The 18,964-nt window shown below is 45.8% G+C and overlaps 1 protein-coding gene across 1 annotated transcript in view; it reads right to left on the bottom strand.

Annotated features, from left to right (window-relative positions):
- Etv6 (ETS variant transcription factor 6) overlaps window positions 1-18,964 on the bottom strand; it is a 236,758-nt gene that overhangs the window by 12,227 nt on the left and 205,567 nt on the right. The window contains 1 exon segment of the mRNA XM_036182748.1: window positions 6,730-7,275. Coding sequence (XP_036038641.1) covers window positions 6,730-7,275 — 546 coding nt within the window.

The raw sequence follows: 18,964 nt of genomic DNA, 5'->3' as shown, positions 1-18,964 counted from the left end.
CACCTCCCCTCCCATCCAGATCCATTACCTTTCTGCCTCTCATTAGAAAACAAGCAGGCATCTAAGAGATAGTAATAAAATAAAAAGATAAAACAAAAACTAACACATTGGAATTGCACAGAACAAACAAACAGAAGTAAAAGAGACCAAGAGAAAGTACAAAAATCAGGGACCCACTCATTCACACACTCAGGAATCCCAGGAAAGCACTCAACTGGATGACATAATACATATGCAGAGGACTTGCTGCAGACAGACCTGTGCAGGCTGCCTCAGTCTGTGAGTGCATTTGTATTCTGATTCCGTTAATTTAGAGGGCTTCGTTCTCCGGGGTCCTCCACCCCCTCTGGCTCTTACTCTCTTTCTGCCTTCTCTTCAGGGTTCTCTGAGCCCTGGGGGGAGGGATTTGATGGAAACATTCTGTTTATGGCTGAGTGTTCTAAGGTCTCATTCTCTGCACAATGTCTGGCTGTGGGTCTGAATTTGTTCTCATCTGCTGCAGGAGGAAGATTCTCTGATGATGGCTGAGCAAAACACTGATCTATTGAGTATAGCAGAGTGTCATTAGAGTCATTTTACTTATTGCTACTTTTTTTTTTTTAAAGACCAGTAGTATTTGGTTTTATCGCAAGTCTGTGGGTTAGCTAGTCTCTGATTCTTAGTTACCCAAGCAGCACCAGGTATTGGTTCTATCTTGTGGAGTGGGCCTTCAGTCAAATCAGATGTTGGCTGGTTATTTCCACAGGCTTTGGGCCACCACTGCCCTAGCCTATCTTACAGGTGGACACTACTGTCCTGAGTGTGTGGCTGGCTTGGTGTTTACATTTCTCTTTTGGTAGCCTGCAGAGGACCTTCCTGTACTAAAGACATTAGCACACAGAGGCGAGGGCTCCATGAGGCACCAGCTCAACATCTTCCTGCTCAGTGAGTCGTGTGCTGTCTTCAGCAATGCTGAAGCTTATGGAGAACAACCTATAGTTTTGGCAACAGCCTGGATTGTTTGGGGATTGCCATGGAACTCCTTTTGCCAACAACTCAATTAGATCTAACCCAGTCCTGGTACTGGAAGCTTCATGTGGTGACAAAAGATGGTCCATTGGATCGGTCTCCCCCATTACTTGGAATTTCATTTGGATAGACATCACATACGTTTGTATTTTAGGACATTTCTACTGATCAGGTTTCTATACTATCCCCCCAAAATGGCCTGTAATTTTAGGGGTCTCTCCTGTACTCCCCGCTTCTTCCCTCTGGAGGCTTTCTGAGTTGAGTTTCTGTGAACAGGTAACTCCTCCAGTAAATAAGACAAATCATGAAAGTATGTTGTTTGGGCCTGTGACAACATGATAGCAGGCTCATCTTGCAGGTAAACATTTCTTCAAGGCCCCCTCAAGATCTAAGGATCTGAAAGACTGTCATGAAGTCTGTCAGGGACAGTTGGGAGTGAAGGGATTCCAAATCTTACTGGCTATGGGTCAATGAGCCAACTGACCAATGGCATCCTGAAAGAGGTTCAAGTCTGGCAAGACTGGGAGAGTGCAGCCAAAGGGTCAAGATATGCACAGGCAGGAAAGCATCGCCACTGTGGGTCATGGGCTTTGACCAAAGTCCCCACTTTAGTCTTTTAAAAAGATTTGTCTAAGCCCAATGTGAGTGCACTGGTAATCCCAGCTCTCAGGAGGTTGAGGCAGGAGGATCGGGAGTTCAAGGCAGCCTGTGTCTTTCACCTAGAATAATGTCTCGCACATAGGAAATACAGGATAATTTTCAAATAAATGAACAAATGTGTGACTACAAATTCAAATATGCAAAGAATCTGTTACTGAGCTGTATTTTATTTTATGTTAACAGTGCTACTGCAATTGTTCTGTATTGTTCTCCGAGCACAGCCCGCAGTCCTGAACTTGTCTACTCTCTTACATCATCTGTTATTGTTCTTTTCACGTGCCTCCGACATGCCTCATCACCTAAAGTCTCAAGTATTTCCTTGCCAGCAAGACTGTGCTTCCTCAGCCCATGTTATGTCTGAAGTTCTCAACACACTGACTGTTCATGGGAACAGTGATGGGGAACATAGGGCACCCCACTTTTTATGTATAGGCCAATTGGTAAACATTTAAGACTTTGTGGTCATAGGCTCTCTGGAGCAACATACCTGTATTCATGCTTGGGTTATGGCTTGAAGCATACATAGTCAATCACTTAATAAAAGGGTAGCTTTCCCCAATAAACTCATTTAGAAAATCAGGTGTTAGCTGGATTTGGCCAAGGCTTCCAATTTGGGGAATTTCTGGGTAGAAGGAAACAGTATCTGGGGTAGGTTGGGGACCTAGACTTGAGGCTGTATTACATCTCAGTCTTTACAGTCTTTTATCGAGAAAGTCACTTCTAGTCAACTCATCTAGTCCTAAGAAGGGACTCCAACACAAACAGCATGATGCTTATCCACAGAGAACACTCTCCAAGGCCTGAAGTGGATACCTGAAACCATGGCTCTGACTGGGTCAATACACACTCAACATACAGTGTTATTTTTTTCCTATCTATGCATGCTTATGATGGCATTTGATTTATAAATTACATATAGGAGACTGACAAAGTAATCAGTAATAAAATATTACAACTGTAATGACACTTCATATTATTTAAAATAGTTAATTTCCAGAACTTTCCATTTACTATAACTGAAGCTGCAGCTGAAGGGTGGGCACTACTGTACATCCTGGGGACTTATCCCCCAGCACCATGTGATGTCAATTCATCAGCGTATAGTTGTGTCTCATGGCCAATGCACTCGATGCCTCTGAAACTCACTGGTGGGAAGCAGACCATAAGCCTTTTTCTACATGTGGGAAAAAGTTGGAGGAGATTAGCAGATGCTTCTCACTACCCTCCCCAAGCCCTCCTGAAGATAGATAGTAGAAAATATGGAGAGAAGATGGATAGACAGTGGCAAATATGGAAGAAAAGAAGTCCAACGTGACGTACAAATCTTAAGCCTCTGTGAACTCCCACCCTGCAGGACTGCGGTCCAGGGCACTCTTAGGTGTCTGAATGCCTAAATCCTCCTCTACCCAAGCCAATGCCATCCAAATGGGAAGAAACTGGGCTTGTGTTGTGCTCCACATTGCTAAGTAGTGTTTCTGTCTATACCCTCCAGCTAAGTTACTCATCAGTGTGACATTTGGCAGCCCTTCCCTTTCTTCCTGTGCTGTGCTCAATTAAAGGGCTTCAAGGAACTAAGTTTTCTCCTCTAACAGCAGCTTTGCAGAGATCTAAAGGCGTCTATGGCTGCTCAGTAGACAGAACCTTACAGTACACACAGCAGTGACTCACAGAACTTGACCTTCAATAAACAGAATCACTTTTACTAAGATCTTAGGAGCCCAGGAAGACAGAGTGTTGAGGGAGACAGGTAGGGGGACACTCCAAAGGGGCAAAGGAGTGTGGGGCTGTCCATCACCTCTGCAGACAGCTGTAGAATCAAGGCTCATATCAGATTGTGGATCTGCAGAGCAGGGAGGGACCTCAGTGACCTCCCAACCTGACCCCGGCATTTCACCCCTGCATAAAGCAATACCTGCCAGTTAAGATGGCTTGTCTGGAATCTGGGTACAGTAGGTAATGTATATACTTAGAGATTTTACAACATTTACAAAGATCATAAGAACATGAATATATATTTGTATGGGACTCAATCATAGTATAGGAGAGAATGCATTGCCCCCAGAAGACCTGGTCCTAAGATTATCTTCTAGAACATTCTGTCTTCCTAGAGCCAAGGAAAAGCAGAGACCAGCTCTTTCTAAATGTTCTCAAGACAAGGCATCTATGGATACCAAGGTTCATCACTTGACTGAATATTCCACAAGGCTTCCTTTATTCGTATTATACCAGGTAGCATAAGGCCACTTTCATGCAAGTATATAATGTACTTGAGCACAGCCCACCATACCCACAACTCCCCTCTGCCCCTCACCTTGCTCATTTCCTTTGTTATCCTACAATAGTTTCTTATATTTTCATACCTGTACCTATATGAGTTTAAGTATCTACATGAAATCAAAGACCCACAAATAAGAGATAAATGTGATATTTTGCCTTTGTGAGACTGACTAAAATCGCTTTATATAGTTATCTCCAGTTGCATCTTAACTGATGAACCTATGTCCATCACATCACTGATGTCTGAGTATATGGTTCTAAAAGTGGTAGAATTAAACGAAACAGATGTGCAACTTACAAGGGGAAGACAATCTGTATGTCTAAACAATTCCTTCATCCCCTCCCCCCCTTCCTCTCTCATGGACGTTGTCCTTCTGGACTTCTATGCCTATCTTAAGATTCTCAAGAAGTCTGTGGTGAGATGAAGGCAGATATGGAAGACCTTGACAAGGCATCCAGGCCCTCAAGGACAGTCCTGCAGACAACAGCCAAGGGATAGCAAGGTCACCCAACCCTCATCTGACCTTGAGGAAAGCCTTGGTCTCACTGGAGCTGGATCGTCTTTGTGGTTGGTTCCCCTGTACAAATGACCCATGTACATCAAAGGGATTCAAGCTCAAGGGGCTGCCCTGTGAATTATATACAAGCAAGGGACTCTGAGGATACCTGGAAGGGAACAAGCCAAGGCAGTATGGAGCTGAGGCTGTTTCCATCACTCAGCACTTCTTGCCTCATCCCTTTCCTCCAGCTGTCTGAGAAAATCCACTTTTTTGTAAGATTTTTCCTTTTTTTTGCCCCCTCACTGCTGGTCCTACAGTTTCCTCATTATTAAAGCAAATCTCACATACAAGTAGAACAATGATACGAACCCCTCTGCCTCCACTCACTCACATAACCACCAAACACCTCATGGCTAACCCCATTTTACTGCACACCCTACACCTCCCTGTCACTAAACCTGCAGGACAGTTTTGAATTTAATCCCAAGCACACTCCAAGTTTCAGAGTGTTTTTAAAACGAGCAAGTCATAGATAGTTGTCTTTTTACTGTAGTGACTGTGGCTCTGATGATCAAATGTTGGGGCTTTCTGCATGCTGGACAAGCATTCTGTGTGTGTGGGGAGGCCAAAGAACACACACAGACACACACAGACAGACACACACACACAGACACACAGACACACACACAGACACAGACACACACACACAGACACACACAGATACACACAGACACACACACACAGACACACACACACACACACAGACACAAACACAGACACAAACACACACACACACACACACACACACGCTTGAGCATCTGCATATATGTGGAGGCCAAAGAACAATCTCGGTGTGGTTCCTCAGGTGCTGTCTATCTTGTCTTTTGAGACAGGGTCATTCTCTCACTGGTCTCTAGCTAAGTCGGCTAGGCTTGTTGGTCAGCACATTTCTGCCTCACTAGCACTGGAATGACTAGTGCATACCACAATACCTGGGGTCAGCAGACTGCAGAGCACTCTCCTGACTGAGCTATCTCCCCAGACTCTCCATTTTACTTTCTTAATTCAACATCTTTAGCAATAAAACAGAGGCAACAGTGGATGTGTACTCGGGGCCAGAAAAAAAAAATCTAGAAACAAATGATTTAAACAACAACAACAAGAGATAAAAGTCAAGGCAGAGGGGTGAAGCAGGCCTTTCCTTGGGAACTGTCCCACATGGGTAGGCAGCGGCAGCATCAACAGGGGAGAAGGGCCGTTTATTCCTACCACTGATCAGGTCTCTGTCCTAACTCCAGGTCTCTTTCCACTAAGGGAAACACAGCCACTTGTCTCACAGTCCCCTCCATCCCGGTGAAGCCTCCTGGCTCCTCCAGTCCAAACAGAGCTTCTGCTTTCCCTCACCACTTCGTTACTCTGCCAGACCGAAGGCACTCAATGAATGCCTTACACTGCATGGGTAAGAAGTAAAATGTACATCACTCTGTCCTGTATCTTCATGGTATTCACGTGTGCTTCTCCACTAAATTCTCAATTCTACTAGGGAGGATGCTGTGTGCTAAATCAGTGTTGTATATGGTATATTAGATGTGTTTATCTGTACATCATAGGTACCCCAAAATGTCTCATGAAGGGAGAGACATCCTCTACGAAAAGACTTCACCTTGCCAAACTTGCACAGGCCTTCTGGAAATTCCATGTAAATTGCGGGCAGGCTAGCAAAATTCTAATTTAGATTCTTACCCACCCTCCTTGGTTTCTTGTTAGGAGAGCCGTTTGGGTTTCCAACATAACCAAAAAAGAATCTGGGAGTGGGTTTTCTCTGTCTAAATGACTAGCAACAAACACCTGCCTAACACCCCAATCTCAATTCCGCCCTCACTGAGTCACTGCCCACAGGACAGAATTCCAGGCGTGAATCTGACACAAAGGTTCTTTACGCTGTGTCTGGTCATTAATTAGCACCTGGAAACTTCAGGATGGGGCCATTAGAGTACTCATAAACCTTTGATTTTAAATGTTTTCGCTTGGCCGTGCTTCTGAGGTGACTCTCCTTGTGAGCTGGATGGAGGACATTCGTTCCTTAACATTTCTGAGGCTCATTAACTCCTCCCTTCCCAGTGGCTCATTAACCAGGCCATTAGGGACTCTGCCTCATGTAGACAGAAGCTTCACTTGGTCCTCCTCAAACCTTTGCAGGCACATTACACTGGGAGACTGCAGGTCTTAGCTGCGGGGTTTCTGCTGCATGGTGAAGAGCCACCAGAGGGCTGAGCTCACTCACCTGCTATTCTCCCAATGGGCATGGCGTGCTCTTCAGGCGGGGACACGGAGACCATGATGTGGTTCATGTAAGCCAGGTCCTCCCGGTGAGACAGGTTCATGGGCTTCCCTTCCCTATGCAGCCCATCTTCAGAGAGTCGGGACTGTTTGAAATCTACTGAGTGCCGGGGGTTCAGGATCAAAGGGTGCATGATGGGGCTGGGCATCAGCTGGATCACTCGCGTGCTCTCCTGCCAGGGGCTGGAGGGCTTTGGGTTGGACTCCGAGGATGGTGGGCAGTGATTATTCTCCATAGGAGACACTGACAGGGGGTAGGATTCCTGGTGGTTGTTTTCCTGCTGAAGCCTTGGCCCCTGGGCCCTCTCAGCTGGCGAGAGGCGGCGGATCATGTTGTCCAGAGGGGACCGCAGGGGCCGCTGCTCGGGGTCAGGAGAAGGCCTGTGGTTTGTGGTGATGGGTGACCTAGGGCGATGTAAGAGTTCAATGGTGGGAGGGTTGTGGTGCACACTCTCTGCAGGTGGCCTGGGCGTCCTCTGGACACAGTTATCTGTGGGCAAAAGGAAAGACAATCACAGATCCCAGTAAACCTGCAGCCCTGTGACCCCTCAATGCCTCTGTAGGTAGCTGTACTGGTGCCCCGAGCCTCTCTAACTCAGATTCCCATGTCTTTCCCTTTGCTCAAAACAAAACATACTTGAAATCGCTTTCCTACCCCAGACAAGCTAGGAATGCCCATCGACATTCCACCCAGCATATGTTGGTGCCTGATAAACACAAGGAACCCAATTCCCTTCTTGATCTCGTCCTCACTGGCTGGACTCTCCTCTGTAGGTTTCAGAGGTGGAGGGTTCTTGGGATTCTCTCCAGAAGCTCTGGTGAGCTTTCATCCTCATTTTCTCTATCTCCAGGGGTCGTTAGCGCTGATAACAATGACGATGACTGATGACTCTATTCTAGGTACTGGCTTTAATTAATTGAAACTTGGAACACTCTTAAGAAGGAGATACACTGTTATTCCTGTTTCACAGATGATAAAACTGAGTCACAGGCAATTTACCCCATGCGGCCAATGGATAAAGGATTAGAATCAGATTGTAAAATCTGCACAATACAGATAGTACTTTCTGTCACACAGACCCCCAGGGTGCAAAATCATACAGAAACCCGCTCTCAACAGCAACAGTTGCTGTTTTGATAGAATAGGGACTTGATTCTTGAGAGAGCTTTTAGAAGCTTGCCCTTGAGTGCACAGATCTTACACGGGCTCAGAGTTAGAAGAGGCAAGTAGGAAGGATGGATGCATGGGTCCCCAACAACAACACAAGCTCTCCACTAACTTGAGTTTACATGTTGCTGAGGGCAACCCTGGAAGTGTACACAGCTCCAGAACTGCAGGAGCTGTGGGGCTGAGCTGAGGCTGGACCAGCTCAGAGGTGATCTGGGTTCCCTTTCAAAGTTCAGTCCAGGCACCTACCCACAGAAACATGTGAGCTCACATCTGTCTTCATGGGGAACTCTAGCCATGTGTGTTCTGGCAGTCTCAGCAGAAGAATGAGCACTTTAGCTGATCCCTACTCTGGTCACAGACTTACCCTTAGTTCTAAGTGTCAAAACAATGCCAAAGATAATAATACCCTTGTCGATATGTAGAACCTGAGAAGGGGAAATGGGCCTCTACCAGGGTCAGTAGTCAGAGAAAGGTGGGGTTCCCTTAAGGTTTATATTGGGTTAACATGAAAATGGAGTTTTTATTTTATTTTATTTTTTATTTTAAAAATTCAACTACATCTCCCTGGTCACATGAAGTGGTGAACAAAAGAAATGCTGAACATGGCATTTGAGACTCACAGGAAGGGAAAGTATCTGTTTCATGACTATTGTATCATCTGCTGCCATAAAGTCAAAAAACCCTTCTTCATTGGGACAAATATCATAAGACACTTGTTTAATAATCTAGATCACTAACTAACAGAGAACTAATCAACCAGGGAAAGGAATGAGAGCTATCTCAAAATTCTGCTGAGGACCAGCATGCAGGTGATACGGTCAGATACAGAAGGGCAGTGAAGGGTTCGAAACCTGCCGCCATTCATCTGGGAAGGGAAAGAGGAGCTCCAGCTGCAATAATGTCAAGGGGCTCACTCAGACCAAATCTCCTCCAGACAGACTTTATAGAAACTGGATATAATACACTCAGAAAAGCCATGGACAGTGACCCCACGTAGACAAAAACCTGAGGGACTTCATTCTTAAAAGATGGGACCTTCACAGAGCAAGACATTATTTACAATTTTCTCTCAAGAATACCTTCATCAGTGCAGCACGCGGAAGTCTGACGATGACCAGAAAGTCACATGAGCTGTTGGGACACAAGTGGATGCCCAAATGGCAGAAACTTGTGGAAGCCTCATCAAGGGTAGAGTACCCAGAGAGATGATCTACTAAACAGCACGCTAATGTTCTCTCAAATTCTGTGTGACTCCTGAACAATACACATACACAGGGGAGATTCAGAAGCAGCGGTTGTATTGTTGAAAGTTATGAGAAGTCTCAGCTCCTGGCCACTGGAGAAGCAGGTCAGAGTTTGAGTCTCATTAAAAGGCCCTGTCAACACCCCAGGCTGCCCATTACCCTAGCCTGGCCACACGTTAGTGCAGTAAATCCTGCATTACAGAGCAAGGGATCCTGCAGAGGGCTAAAGGCAAAACTGAGGCAGACTTGCTGCAGTGAAATGTAAATTAGCCTCCACACACTAGAAGGCACTGGCTAACAAATTAACTGACTGCAAGAATAAGAGTCAATTCTCTTCAAAGGAATATAACAGAACCCAAAGTCTCTACAATGTGTTATCTGTAAAGTTCAGTATCAATACAGTTTTTTCTAGACATCGAAGATGTGCTCTATCATCAAAAAACCACCAACAGAAACAGATTCTGCGACTCTGATGGGATTAGCTAAAGATAGTTTAAAGGAATTTAAGGTAGCTCTAAGTATTTCAGGGACACCACAGTCACAATGAGTAATGACATACAGGAGCTGTCAAAACAGAAAGTGGAAACTTAGGAAACAGAAATGAAGGTTCTAGAACCAAAATATACACTCTATGAAATGTAAGAGTAGACTGGACAGACTTAATAGCGTACTGGAGATGAAAGGATTAGAAACGTAATAAAATCAAACACCAAATACGCCTAGAGTGTAGAAAAAAATGGAAGGGACGGGGAGGGGAAGGAATAATGGCCAAATTTAGGTGACAAGAGCCACAATGTCAACAACAAACTAGAAAATTCCAGAAGCTCAGCAGACACAGGCTGGTTCCACACAGTGGAGATCACACCCAGGCATTTGAAAGCAAACCAGCTGGAAGTCTTAAGAAAAGAGACAGTCTGTGCCGGTGTGGAGGTGTAGCTGGTAATCTCAGCACTTGGGAGGCTGAGGCAAGAGGGCTGCCAGTGAAAATCAGTGGTGTGTGGGGTAGTACGGGGTGGCTTATTATCAGAATAAGCACAAGAATTCTTCATCTAAACCCCTCCAGAATCTGAAACTTGCTGAGTGGGTCTACAAAATGCCTGCCCTCCTGCCCCCCATGGAAAATGCCACATCATTGAAATTTGTTTCATCAACAAAACAATTGAAAAATATTCTATCTGAAGGAAATTTCCTTCAGACTACATGTGTACTGTATGTATGAAATACAAATAGCTTTCATGTTTAGACTTGAGTCCTGTCACCATCCTGTCTCACCATAAGGAAACCACTCTAAAATCCCGAAAAACAAAAAAAACAATCAAACAAAAAAACAACCCAAATCTAAACTTGAGATCCAAGCCTCTTATAAAGGCCAGTCAAAGGCAGCCAACAGGCACTGTGCAGTTGTTCCATTGTGACTACCTGCTTTAAGAGGGCTTGGGGAGATCTACCAACCAACCACCTGGAATCTTGAGGCCCTTTCTTAGACTTCAATTCACACTGTATACAGCATTTCCAGCTGGTGATCACGGAAAGGAGGTGCAGAGGACCTACTGGGGTTGAGCTGAAACCCTGGCTCTGGGCTTCTGGTTTTATAAATGGCCTTTATCCTTCTAGGCCTATCCAGAACTAATTATGGATGGGATGATGCTGTGAGGCAAAGAAGAGCCAGGTGAAGTATGGGGGAAACAGTCTGGTGGCAACTAATGCTTGACAGTACTTGTGGGGTTTGATAGTTTCTATTATAAAAGTGTTTTTCTTTTCCTTCCTTCCTTCCTTCCTTTCTTCCTTCCTTCCTTCCTTCCTTCCTTCCTTCCTTCCTTCCCTTCCTCCCTCCCTCCCTCCCTCCCTCCCTCCCTCCCTCCTTCCTTCCTTCATTTTTTTGAGACAGGGTTTTTTTTATGTAGCCCTAGCTATCCTGAAATTCCCTCTGTAGTCCAGGCTGGCCTTGAACTCACAGATACCCATCTGCTTCTGCCTCTGGAGTGCTGGGATTAAATGTGTGTGTCACCATCACCTGGCTCTTTCTTAAGAGACAGGGTCTCACACTGTAGCAGTCCAAGCTCAAAGCAATCCTCTTGCCTCAGCCTCCCAAGCGCTAGGATTATAGGCACGAGCTACTATGAAGTCCTGACAAATCTTGCCAGCTATAGGTTGGAATGGCACACACCATTCGCCTCATTTTACTTCTAGGGTACTGACTCAATGGTGTTACCTTATGTCTAATTAAGTCTTAACGTTTAAGATTTAATAATCTTATGACAGAAGTGACCTTTTGGTGACAAGGCAAATATTCTTTTTATAGCTAATAAGGACCTAAACTCTGTCCTCCATAAAGACAAATTTATCATGGTTCTTTTGAATTTTTCAGACTATGATTACTGGAGAGTAACTACTTAGGACAGCTTCATTCTGAGTTTCAAATAGTTTCTAAATACCCTTTTTTGCTGAAAAGACACCTCTCTTTACTTAAGAGATTATTAAGGTTTAACAAGACTCAAGGATCATGGAGGCCATGTAGTGGGAAAAACTACCCCATTTCCGGAATCCATTTCCCGTCTTCTAAATTACAAAGCAGACACAGGCGTTGGTCAATAATCTGGTTACCTGCAGGTTCTCTTTGATGTCCAGGCTTCAAGGCTGGGGTGTGGGTGGATAGTGGGGGCAAGCCTTAGGAAGTCAGGGAGGGCTATGAGTGAAAGCACTTTCATGCCAAGGGAAAAGAGGAACTGATGTAATGTCCTGGAGAGATTTCACTCTCTGTTCCTGCCCAGATCTTTGGGAACAATGAAGGAGGGAGACAGTGCTCCCAATAATTCAACTCAGCTCGGACTTCAGACTCAGCACCCTGGGCAGGAACAAGACTCGGAGGAGCTTTGTTTATTTATTTCCCTGCAGACACTACAGAGAGAGGAAGCCGATACCATTGATGGTAGACAAGTGGATCTCAGGGCATTTAATTCCAGGCTCCTGGTGGTCTGGGCAGAACTACCATGAAGGCTGAAAGCCTGCAACAAGACCTTCCAAGATGGACGGAGTGGGCTCTGATGGTCCTGCCCTGCTGCCCCTTGCTCTGTTATTTGAAGTTGGCAGCCGAGCATGGAAACTTAAGAGACCAGAGCCGGCAGGCAGAGGAGCTCCGGACACAGGAAATGTGCTGCTTGGACAGTGGGTGCATGAAATCCCTCAGATGTAGGAGTCTTCTGTCTAAGGTTTTTTTTTTTTTTTTTTTCTTTTGGTTTGGCCTTGATGTCTGGGTTTGTGCTTGGTAAGTTGCTCAACTGGAAAACTGTCCACACCACCCTGGTTCTGAAGGTCTTGATAGGGGAGGGGAACACATAAGGAAAAGGGAGGGAGAGCCACACATGAGTGTAGGCACTGAGGCATGGGAAGAAAAAGCCCAACGCCTGGTGAGGCGTATTCATTCTGGCTGACAGTGTGCTTTCTGAGCCCAGAGTTTTGTCTTTATAAATGTCTTTAGACACAGAAGATCCCATTCTTTCAACCAAACAAATAAATCAGGACTTTAGATGAAAATAAGAGGTCTGTCTTATTCCCCCCACGTTTGAGACAGGGTCTTTGATGACAGTCTTGACTGTCAACTTGACAGGATTTGGAATCACCATGGAAACCTACCTCTGGCTGTGTTTGAGGGTGTTCTCAGAAAAGTTTCAGTGAAGAGGGAGGACCCCGAGTGTGGGTGGCTCCATCCTATGGCTAGGATTATAGACTTAATGAAGTGGGGAAGCAAGCTGAGCATTCATGTCTCCCCGCTCCCTGGGGGGGGGGGGGATACAATGCGATTGGTTGCTCCACCCTCCTGCCACCATGCTTTGCCCACAGTGATGAACTGTGCCTTCAAACTGCCAGCCTGAACAGACTTTCCATTTACCATGGTTTTGATTGGCACCTTGTCACAGCAACGAGGGAAGTAACTACTATAGAATCTGGCGTAGATCAGGCTGGCCTTGAACTCCACAAGTAGGTAACAATGACCTTGAATTCCTGATCTTCTTGTCCTATCATCTCTACTTCAATTCATCCAAGTGCCCCAATTCAGTCATATTATAAACAATGAATAAGTCTGAAAAGGTTATGGCAAGTATCTCATGTCCATCTACCACCTGTCAGCATCACATGTTAGCCCTGTGTTATCCCCAGGCTCAGAGAAGTGAGGTAGGGAATCATCAGCCTCAGGCCACTTGTGTTTCACAGTGTTCCAGAGGGTACCACACCTCAGCAGTTTGTGAAAGATCACCAGGAACTATGAATGATACAGAGCTAAACAAAAGTTAGAGTCTAAAGGCCCCTGAGATGGAATTTAACACATAACCTCATAGTCTCTTGGTCCTATTACTGGGTTGTTGAACTCTGTCCTCACACCCAAAATTCATATGTTCTAACTTTCAGGATCTCACAATGTGACCTTATTTGGAAAGAAGATCCTTGAAGACAAAATTAGTTAAGAGGAAGCTATTTTACATCCCAGTGAACTTGACAAAACCCAAAGTCACCGAGAAAAGTCTCAATGGAGGGGTTGCAAAGATCACACTAGTTATGGGCATGTTTGTGGAGGATTATCTTGACTGTTACGTGATAGGAGGACCCACTGTGGGCAGCACCATTCCCTGGGCAGGTGATTCTGGGCTGTGTAAGAAAGCTAGCTGAGTACTATCCTGGTTATAAGCCTGGGAGACAGCCAGCAAGAAACATTCCTCCACTGTTTCTTCTTCTTGTGAAAGGAAGCATGGGGAGAAGTTCAGGAAAAACAACAGGGCGGGCTGGCTGTAAATCTTGGCAGCTGCCAGGAAAAGGGGAATGGAGAAGAGAAGGAAAAGTTGCCATTCATAAGGGAGGCAATAAGCAGTCACGTGGCAAAAGAAGAGGGGGCTTCAGACAAAGTGAGAAAGTTCAGAACGCCAGGGAACACACGCATAGCCCTGGGTCAGTAACCAAAATAGTACACAGGAAAGTAAAAGAAAAAGTTACGCTCTTCCGGGCCCTAACTCTGAAAAGCTGGCAAGCTGCGTGGCATAGGCCCCACGGTGCTGTCTGGTGGAAGAGGCTATAAGCTACTGTCCTGCCATGATTTCTGCATTAAGTTCCCCGGCTCTGGCTTCCCTCAGTGATGGGAATGTAACCTGTGAGCTGAAACAAGTCCTTCCCCCTCAGTGGTTATTTTAGCTTAGCTTTATATTTATCTAGTTAAAACTTCTATTAGATGTGTATGAATGTTCTGCCTGCATGTATGTCTGTGAACCATGTGCCTGCAGTGCCAATGGAGGCCGGAAGGGGGATCGGATCCTCTGGAACTGGAGTTATAGACAGTTGTTGTCTGCCATGTGGATGCTGGGAACTGAACCTGGGTCCTCTGGAAGAATAGCAAGTGCTCTTCTTTCTCCTCCTCCTCCTCCTCCTCCTCCTCCTCTTCTTCCTCTTCTTCTTCTTCTTCCTCTTCCTCCTCCTCCTCCTCCTCCTCCTCTTCCTCCTCCTTCTCCTCTTCCTCCTCCTCCACCTCCTCCTCCTTCTTCTTCATTTTGTTTTGTTTTTGTAGACAGGGTTTGTCTGTTAATGGCCTTGAACTCACTTTGTAGAACAGGCTGGCTTCAAACTCACAGAGGTCCTCCTGCCTCTGCATCCCAAGTGCTGGGATTAAAGCCATGTGCCACCACACCTGGCTGCAAATGCTGTTCTTAACCTCTGAGGCATCTCTCTAGTCCTAGTGTTTTTTGGTCATGGTGCTTATCATAGTAATAGAGGGGAAACCAGAATACTTCTTTATAACTGATGCCCTTATAAAAAGGAGATTGTGGACATGGACGGACGGACGGACGGACGGACGGACACACACACACACACACACACACACACACACACACACACACAGAGAGAGAGAGAGAGAGAGAGAGAGAGAGAGAGAGAGAGAGAGAGAGAGAGACATAATGTTACATAAAGAGCAAGGCAGACCTCCAAGACAAGCACCACTATTGTTAGCTGCCAGCCAGCCTTCCTTTGCTAAGACTGAGTCTTGGACCATGTCCTTCCTCTCAGTCCTCAAGGAGACTGACCCTGAACATGGGCTCCTGGAACAGGACAACCTAAAGCACTGTGCAGCAGCTGTCTAGTTTGTGGTGTTCATTATGGCAACCTAGCAAAATGCTCTGCCTCCCTGTTCCCTATTCCTTTTCTTTAAGGCTCAACTTCTGCTTGTCAGGAGACCATCTATTGACCTTTTGCTTGGCCATCTCAACTGAATTTCCTTTTAGGGCCTATGAAGTAGATCGGTTGGAGTGCATAATTAAATAAACAACAAACCCTACAGTTTTATAAGCATTTGATAAAATGGGCTGAAGGAAAGGAATGGCTCATTCCTCTTCCTTGCCTCAGGCAGGCAGACGCTACCCATACGTGGATTATTTCCTCCAGCGGGCAGGCCCAGGGCATCTACACATCTGCAGACATAGCCAGTGACAGAGTAGAGAGACCTCTAAGTCTCCAGAAAGCAGCCAAAAGAAGCGATTTCAGAAATTAGGGTACAGGAGTAGGGTGACAGTTGGTGAGATGGTTCAGAGGTTAAGAGCACCTGCTACTTTCGTAGAGGACCACTGTTCAGTTCCCAGCACTCACATGGTGGTTCACAACCATTTGTAACTCCAGTTCTGAGGGAATCTCTGCAGGTACTGGGTACATGCATATGTATACATGCAAACAAAACACATACACAAATAAAATAAAAATAAATCTTCAAAAAAATCAAGTTGGGGGGGGGGCTCGGATGTAGTTTAGTCAGTAGAGTGCTTGCCCAACATGCACACAGCTCTGGACTTGATCCCCAACATTACGTAAACCAGGTATGGAGATGCATACCTATATTTAAGGCAATCCTTGGCTACGTGGCAAGTTTGAGGTCAGTGTGGGCTGGATGAGACCCTATCTTAAGAAAAAAATAGAGTCTATGGATAGAATTTGCAGTCAGCCAAGTAGACCTGGGGGGCAAGCCTATGCCTCTGAGACTAACAGAGACTCAAGTCAGGGCAGCACAAGACAGAGGAGAGCCTTGGAGTGGGAGACAGCCCATCGGGAGCCCTTCAGGAGAGAACTTCCTTCTTTAGAGATGAAAACCCACTGACCTCAGTTCCTGATCTCAAAGGGACTGCTAGCCTTTCCCTGAGTTTCTTGGAGACTTCCTGCCTATCTCTGGGGTTACTCACGCATATAGGAATCTCCCTCCCCAAAAACTCTAGGCTGAAGAGACTCGTCCCAGAGCTAAAAGCAGTCTCCAAAACACAGCAGACAGAGGAGGAAGACTGAGGGCTGGTGGGAGATGCCAAGAGACCATCTGCTCTGTCCAGTGCCGCCTTCTGCTGTGGAGAACACATGCCGAGGAGGGGGTGGAGGAACAAGGACATGTCGACTCTCGCCCTGAAACAGGAAGGAAGGGCCTTTGCCTCCATTTCCTCTTCTTTTAGGTGGGAACAGGAAGTAGAGAGCTGGGCCTGCTCTTAGTCCCCTGGGACCTCTCATGACCTGCTGCCAGTTTTTAGAATCACAGCATGGAGAGGGGTGAGAAGGTTAATCCCATGCTTAACCGTAAAGAAGACAGCCAGAAGACTCACAGAAGGGTTCTAGATGGGAGGGAGTAGCAAACCCCAGGTCCCATGTGGCAACACAAGTGATGACTGCCAGACAGGCCGTGCTATACAAGCAATGAAGACTGACACTGTCCCCACAGCAATTCTGATGCAGATGGTGCCCAGCTAGCCCAAAAGGTGTTGCAGGGAAGGGGCTAGGTCTTGACTATGCATGGGATCTTTACTATGCATGGGATGCATGAATCTGACACCCAAACCAAGCACACAGAGTCCCTTCTTAAAGATGATGGTTAAGAAACCTGCAACCGGGAGGGAAGAAAACAAAACCAAAAAGGACCATTTTCACTGATGTGGAGGTACCCAGCCCCATTCAAGTGTGCTTAAACATGGGCCAGGCTGCTAGGCTTATATGTATTTTATCACAATTAAGAATTTACAAGAGGAGGCTGGAGAGACGCCTCAGTAGTTAAAAGTACTGGCTGTCTTCCAAAGGATCTAGGTTCAATTCCCAGCACCCACATGGCAGCTCACAACTCTCTGCAACTCCAGTTCCAAGGGATCTGACACCTTCACACCAATGCACATAAAATAAAGTTAAATAACTCATTAAAAAAAAGAAAATTTACTAGAAAAAAAAAAACCACATCTTTAATCCCAGCACTTGGGAGGCAGAGGCAGGCAGATCTCTGTGAGTTTGAAGCCAGCCTGGTCTATAAAGCGAGTTCCAGGACAGCCAGACAGCCAGGGGTGCTACACAGAGAAACCCTATGTTGTAGAATATTATTTAAGGTGTGTTACTTTTGTTCATGTTGCATTTGTTTAACTCTGTGAAGCTGTGTGACTGTGCCTGTCTAAAACACCTGATGGTCTAATAAAGAACTGAATGGCCAATTTAGCAAGGCAGGAGAAAGGACAGGTGGGCAGAGAGAATGTACAGAAGGAGAAATCTGGGAGGAGAGAGAAAAAGGGAGGAGTGAAGGAAGAAGGAGGAGGACTCTGGGGCCCAGCAAGCCACAGAGTAAAAAAAAACAAAGAAAGGTATACAGAAATAGAAAAGGAAAAGCCCAGAGGCAAAAGACAGACGTTAAGAAAAGCTGGCAAGAAACTAAGCCAAGCTAAGGCTGGGTATTCATAAATAAGAATAAGCCTCTATGTGTGATTTATTTGGGACCTGGGTGGCAGGCCCCCCAAAAAGAGAAAACAAAAATGAAAACAAACAACAACAACCCTATCTTGAAACAACCCTCAACCAAAAAAAAAGTAATTTATAAGAAATGGATGATGAAAAACTCAACTAAGTAATGGGAAGATCCACCAAATAATGACCATGAATGGCATTTACTGGGTGCCTGCTGCCAGGGGCTTTTCCAAGGGCATTTCTCACTCTAATGAATTTAAATTTACTTCTGACAACCATACGAGGCAGGCACTGTTGTTTTCCTTCTTTGACACGTGGAGGAACTAACTCGTCCTGAGACACAGAGCAGGCAAACTGGGGAGATAGAATGTCCTTGAACCTAGGTGGCCTGGCACATGTCCACAATGCTCTCTGGCTCCTTCATGTATCACATAGTAAAAATATATAACAAAGATGTCATATCCTAGCTGGTGGCCTCTGTGATGCTTCATTTATGAACACCCTTCCAGTAAGAGTAGAAAATCGGGGTGAGTTTTTTACAATCGGTAAGAGGCCATGGCCTCGGCAGACAAAAGCTTCCCATCTGTGGTGCCTCTGCAGCTACTGAAGGAAGGACTGGCTTTCAGGGGAGCTGCACAGAGGTGCTGGCTTCCACGACCAACGCCCTGTGTCTGATTCAGAGCCTGTCCGTCACACAGGCTGTGAGGTTTGACTCATGCCGAGTTTACCCATCCTGAGAAAACCAACCATCCAGAGGCTAGGTCCATCCAATTTTGAGTACGTTTTCTAAAATCATGAACTAGGGTTGGGATGTAGCTCAGCTGGCAGAGCCCTTGCCCAGCAGGCATGAGGCCCTGAGCTCCATCCTCCAGTACCACATAAAACCTCCCATAGTAGTGTCCTATCATTCCAGCTCTGGGGAGGAAGAGGCAGGAAAAACCACAAGTTCACTGTCATACTTGACTACATAGTGGGTCTACTGGCCAGCCAAGGGTACACAGACCCTGATTCAGAAAAGTAAAAAGGTCATAAGCTAA

Source organism: Onychomys torridus, chromosome 3 (genome assembly GCF_903995425.1).
Source record: "Onychomys torridus chromosome 3, mOncTor1.1, whole genome shotgun sequence".
Classification (NCBI taxonomy): domain Eukaryota; kingdom Metazoa; phylum Chordata; class Mammalia; order Rodentia; family Cricetidae; genus Onychomys; species Onychomys torridus.
The sequence above is the reverse complement of the archived record's forward strand: the minus strand, read 5'-3'. Positions and strand labels throughout refer to the sequence as shown.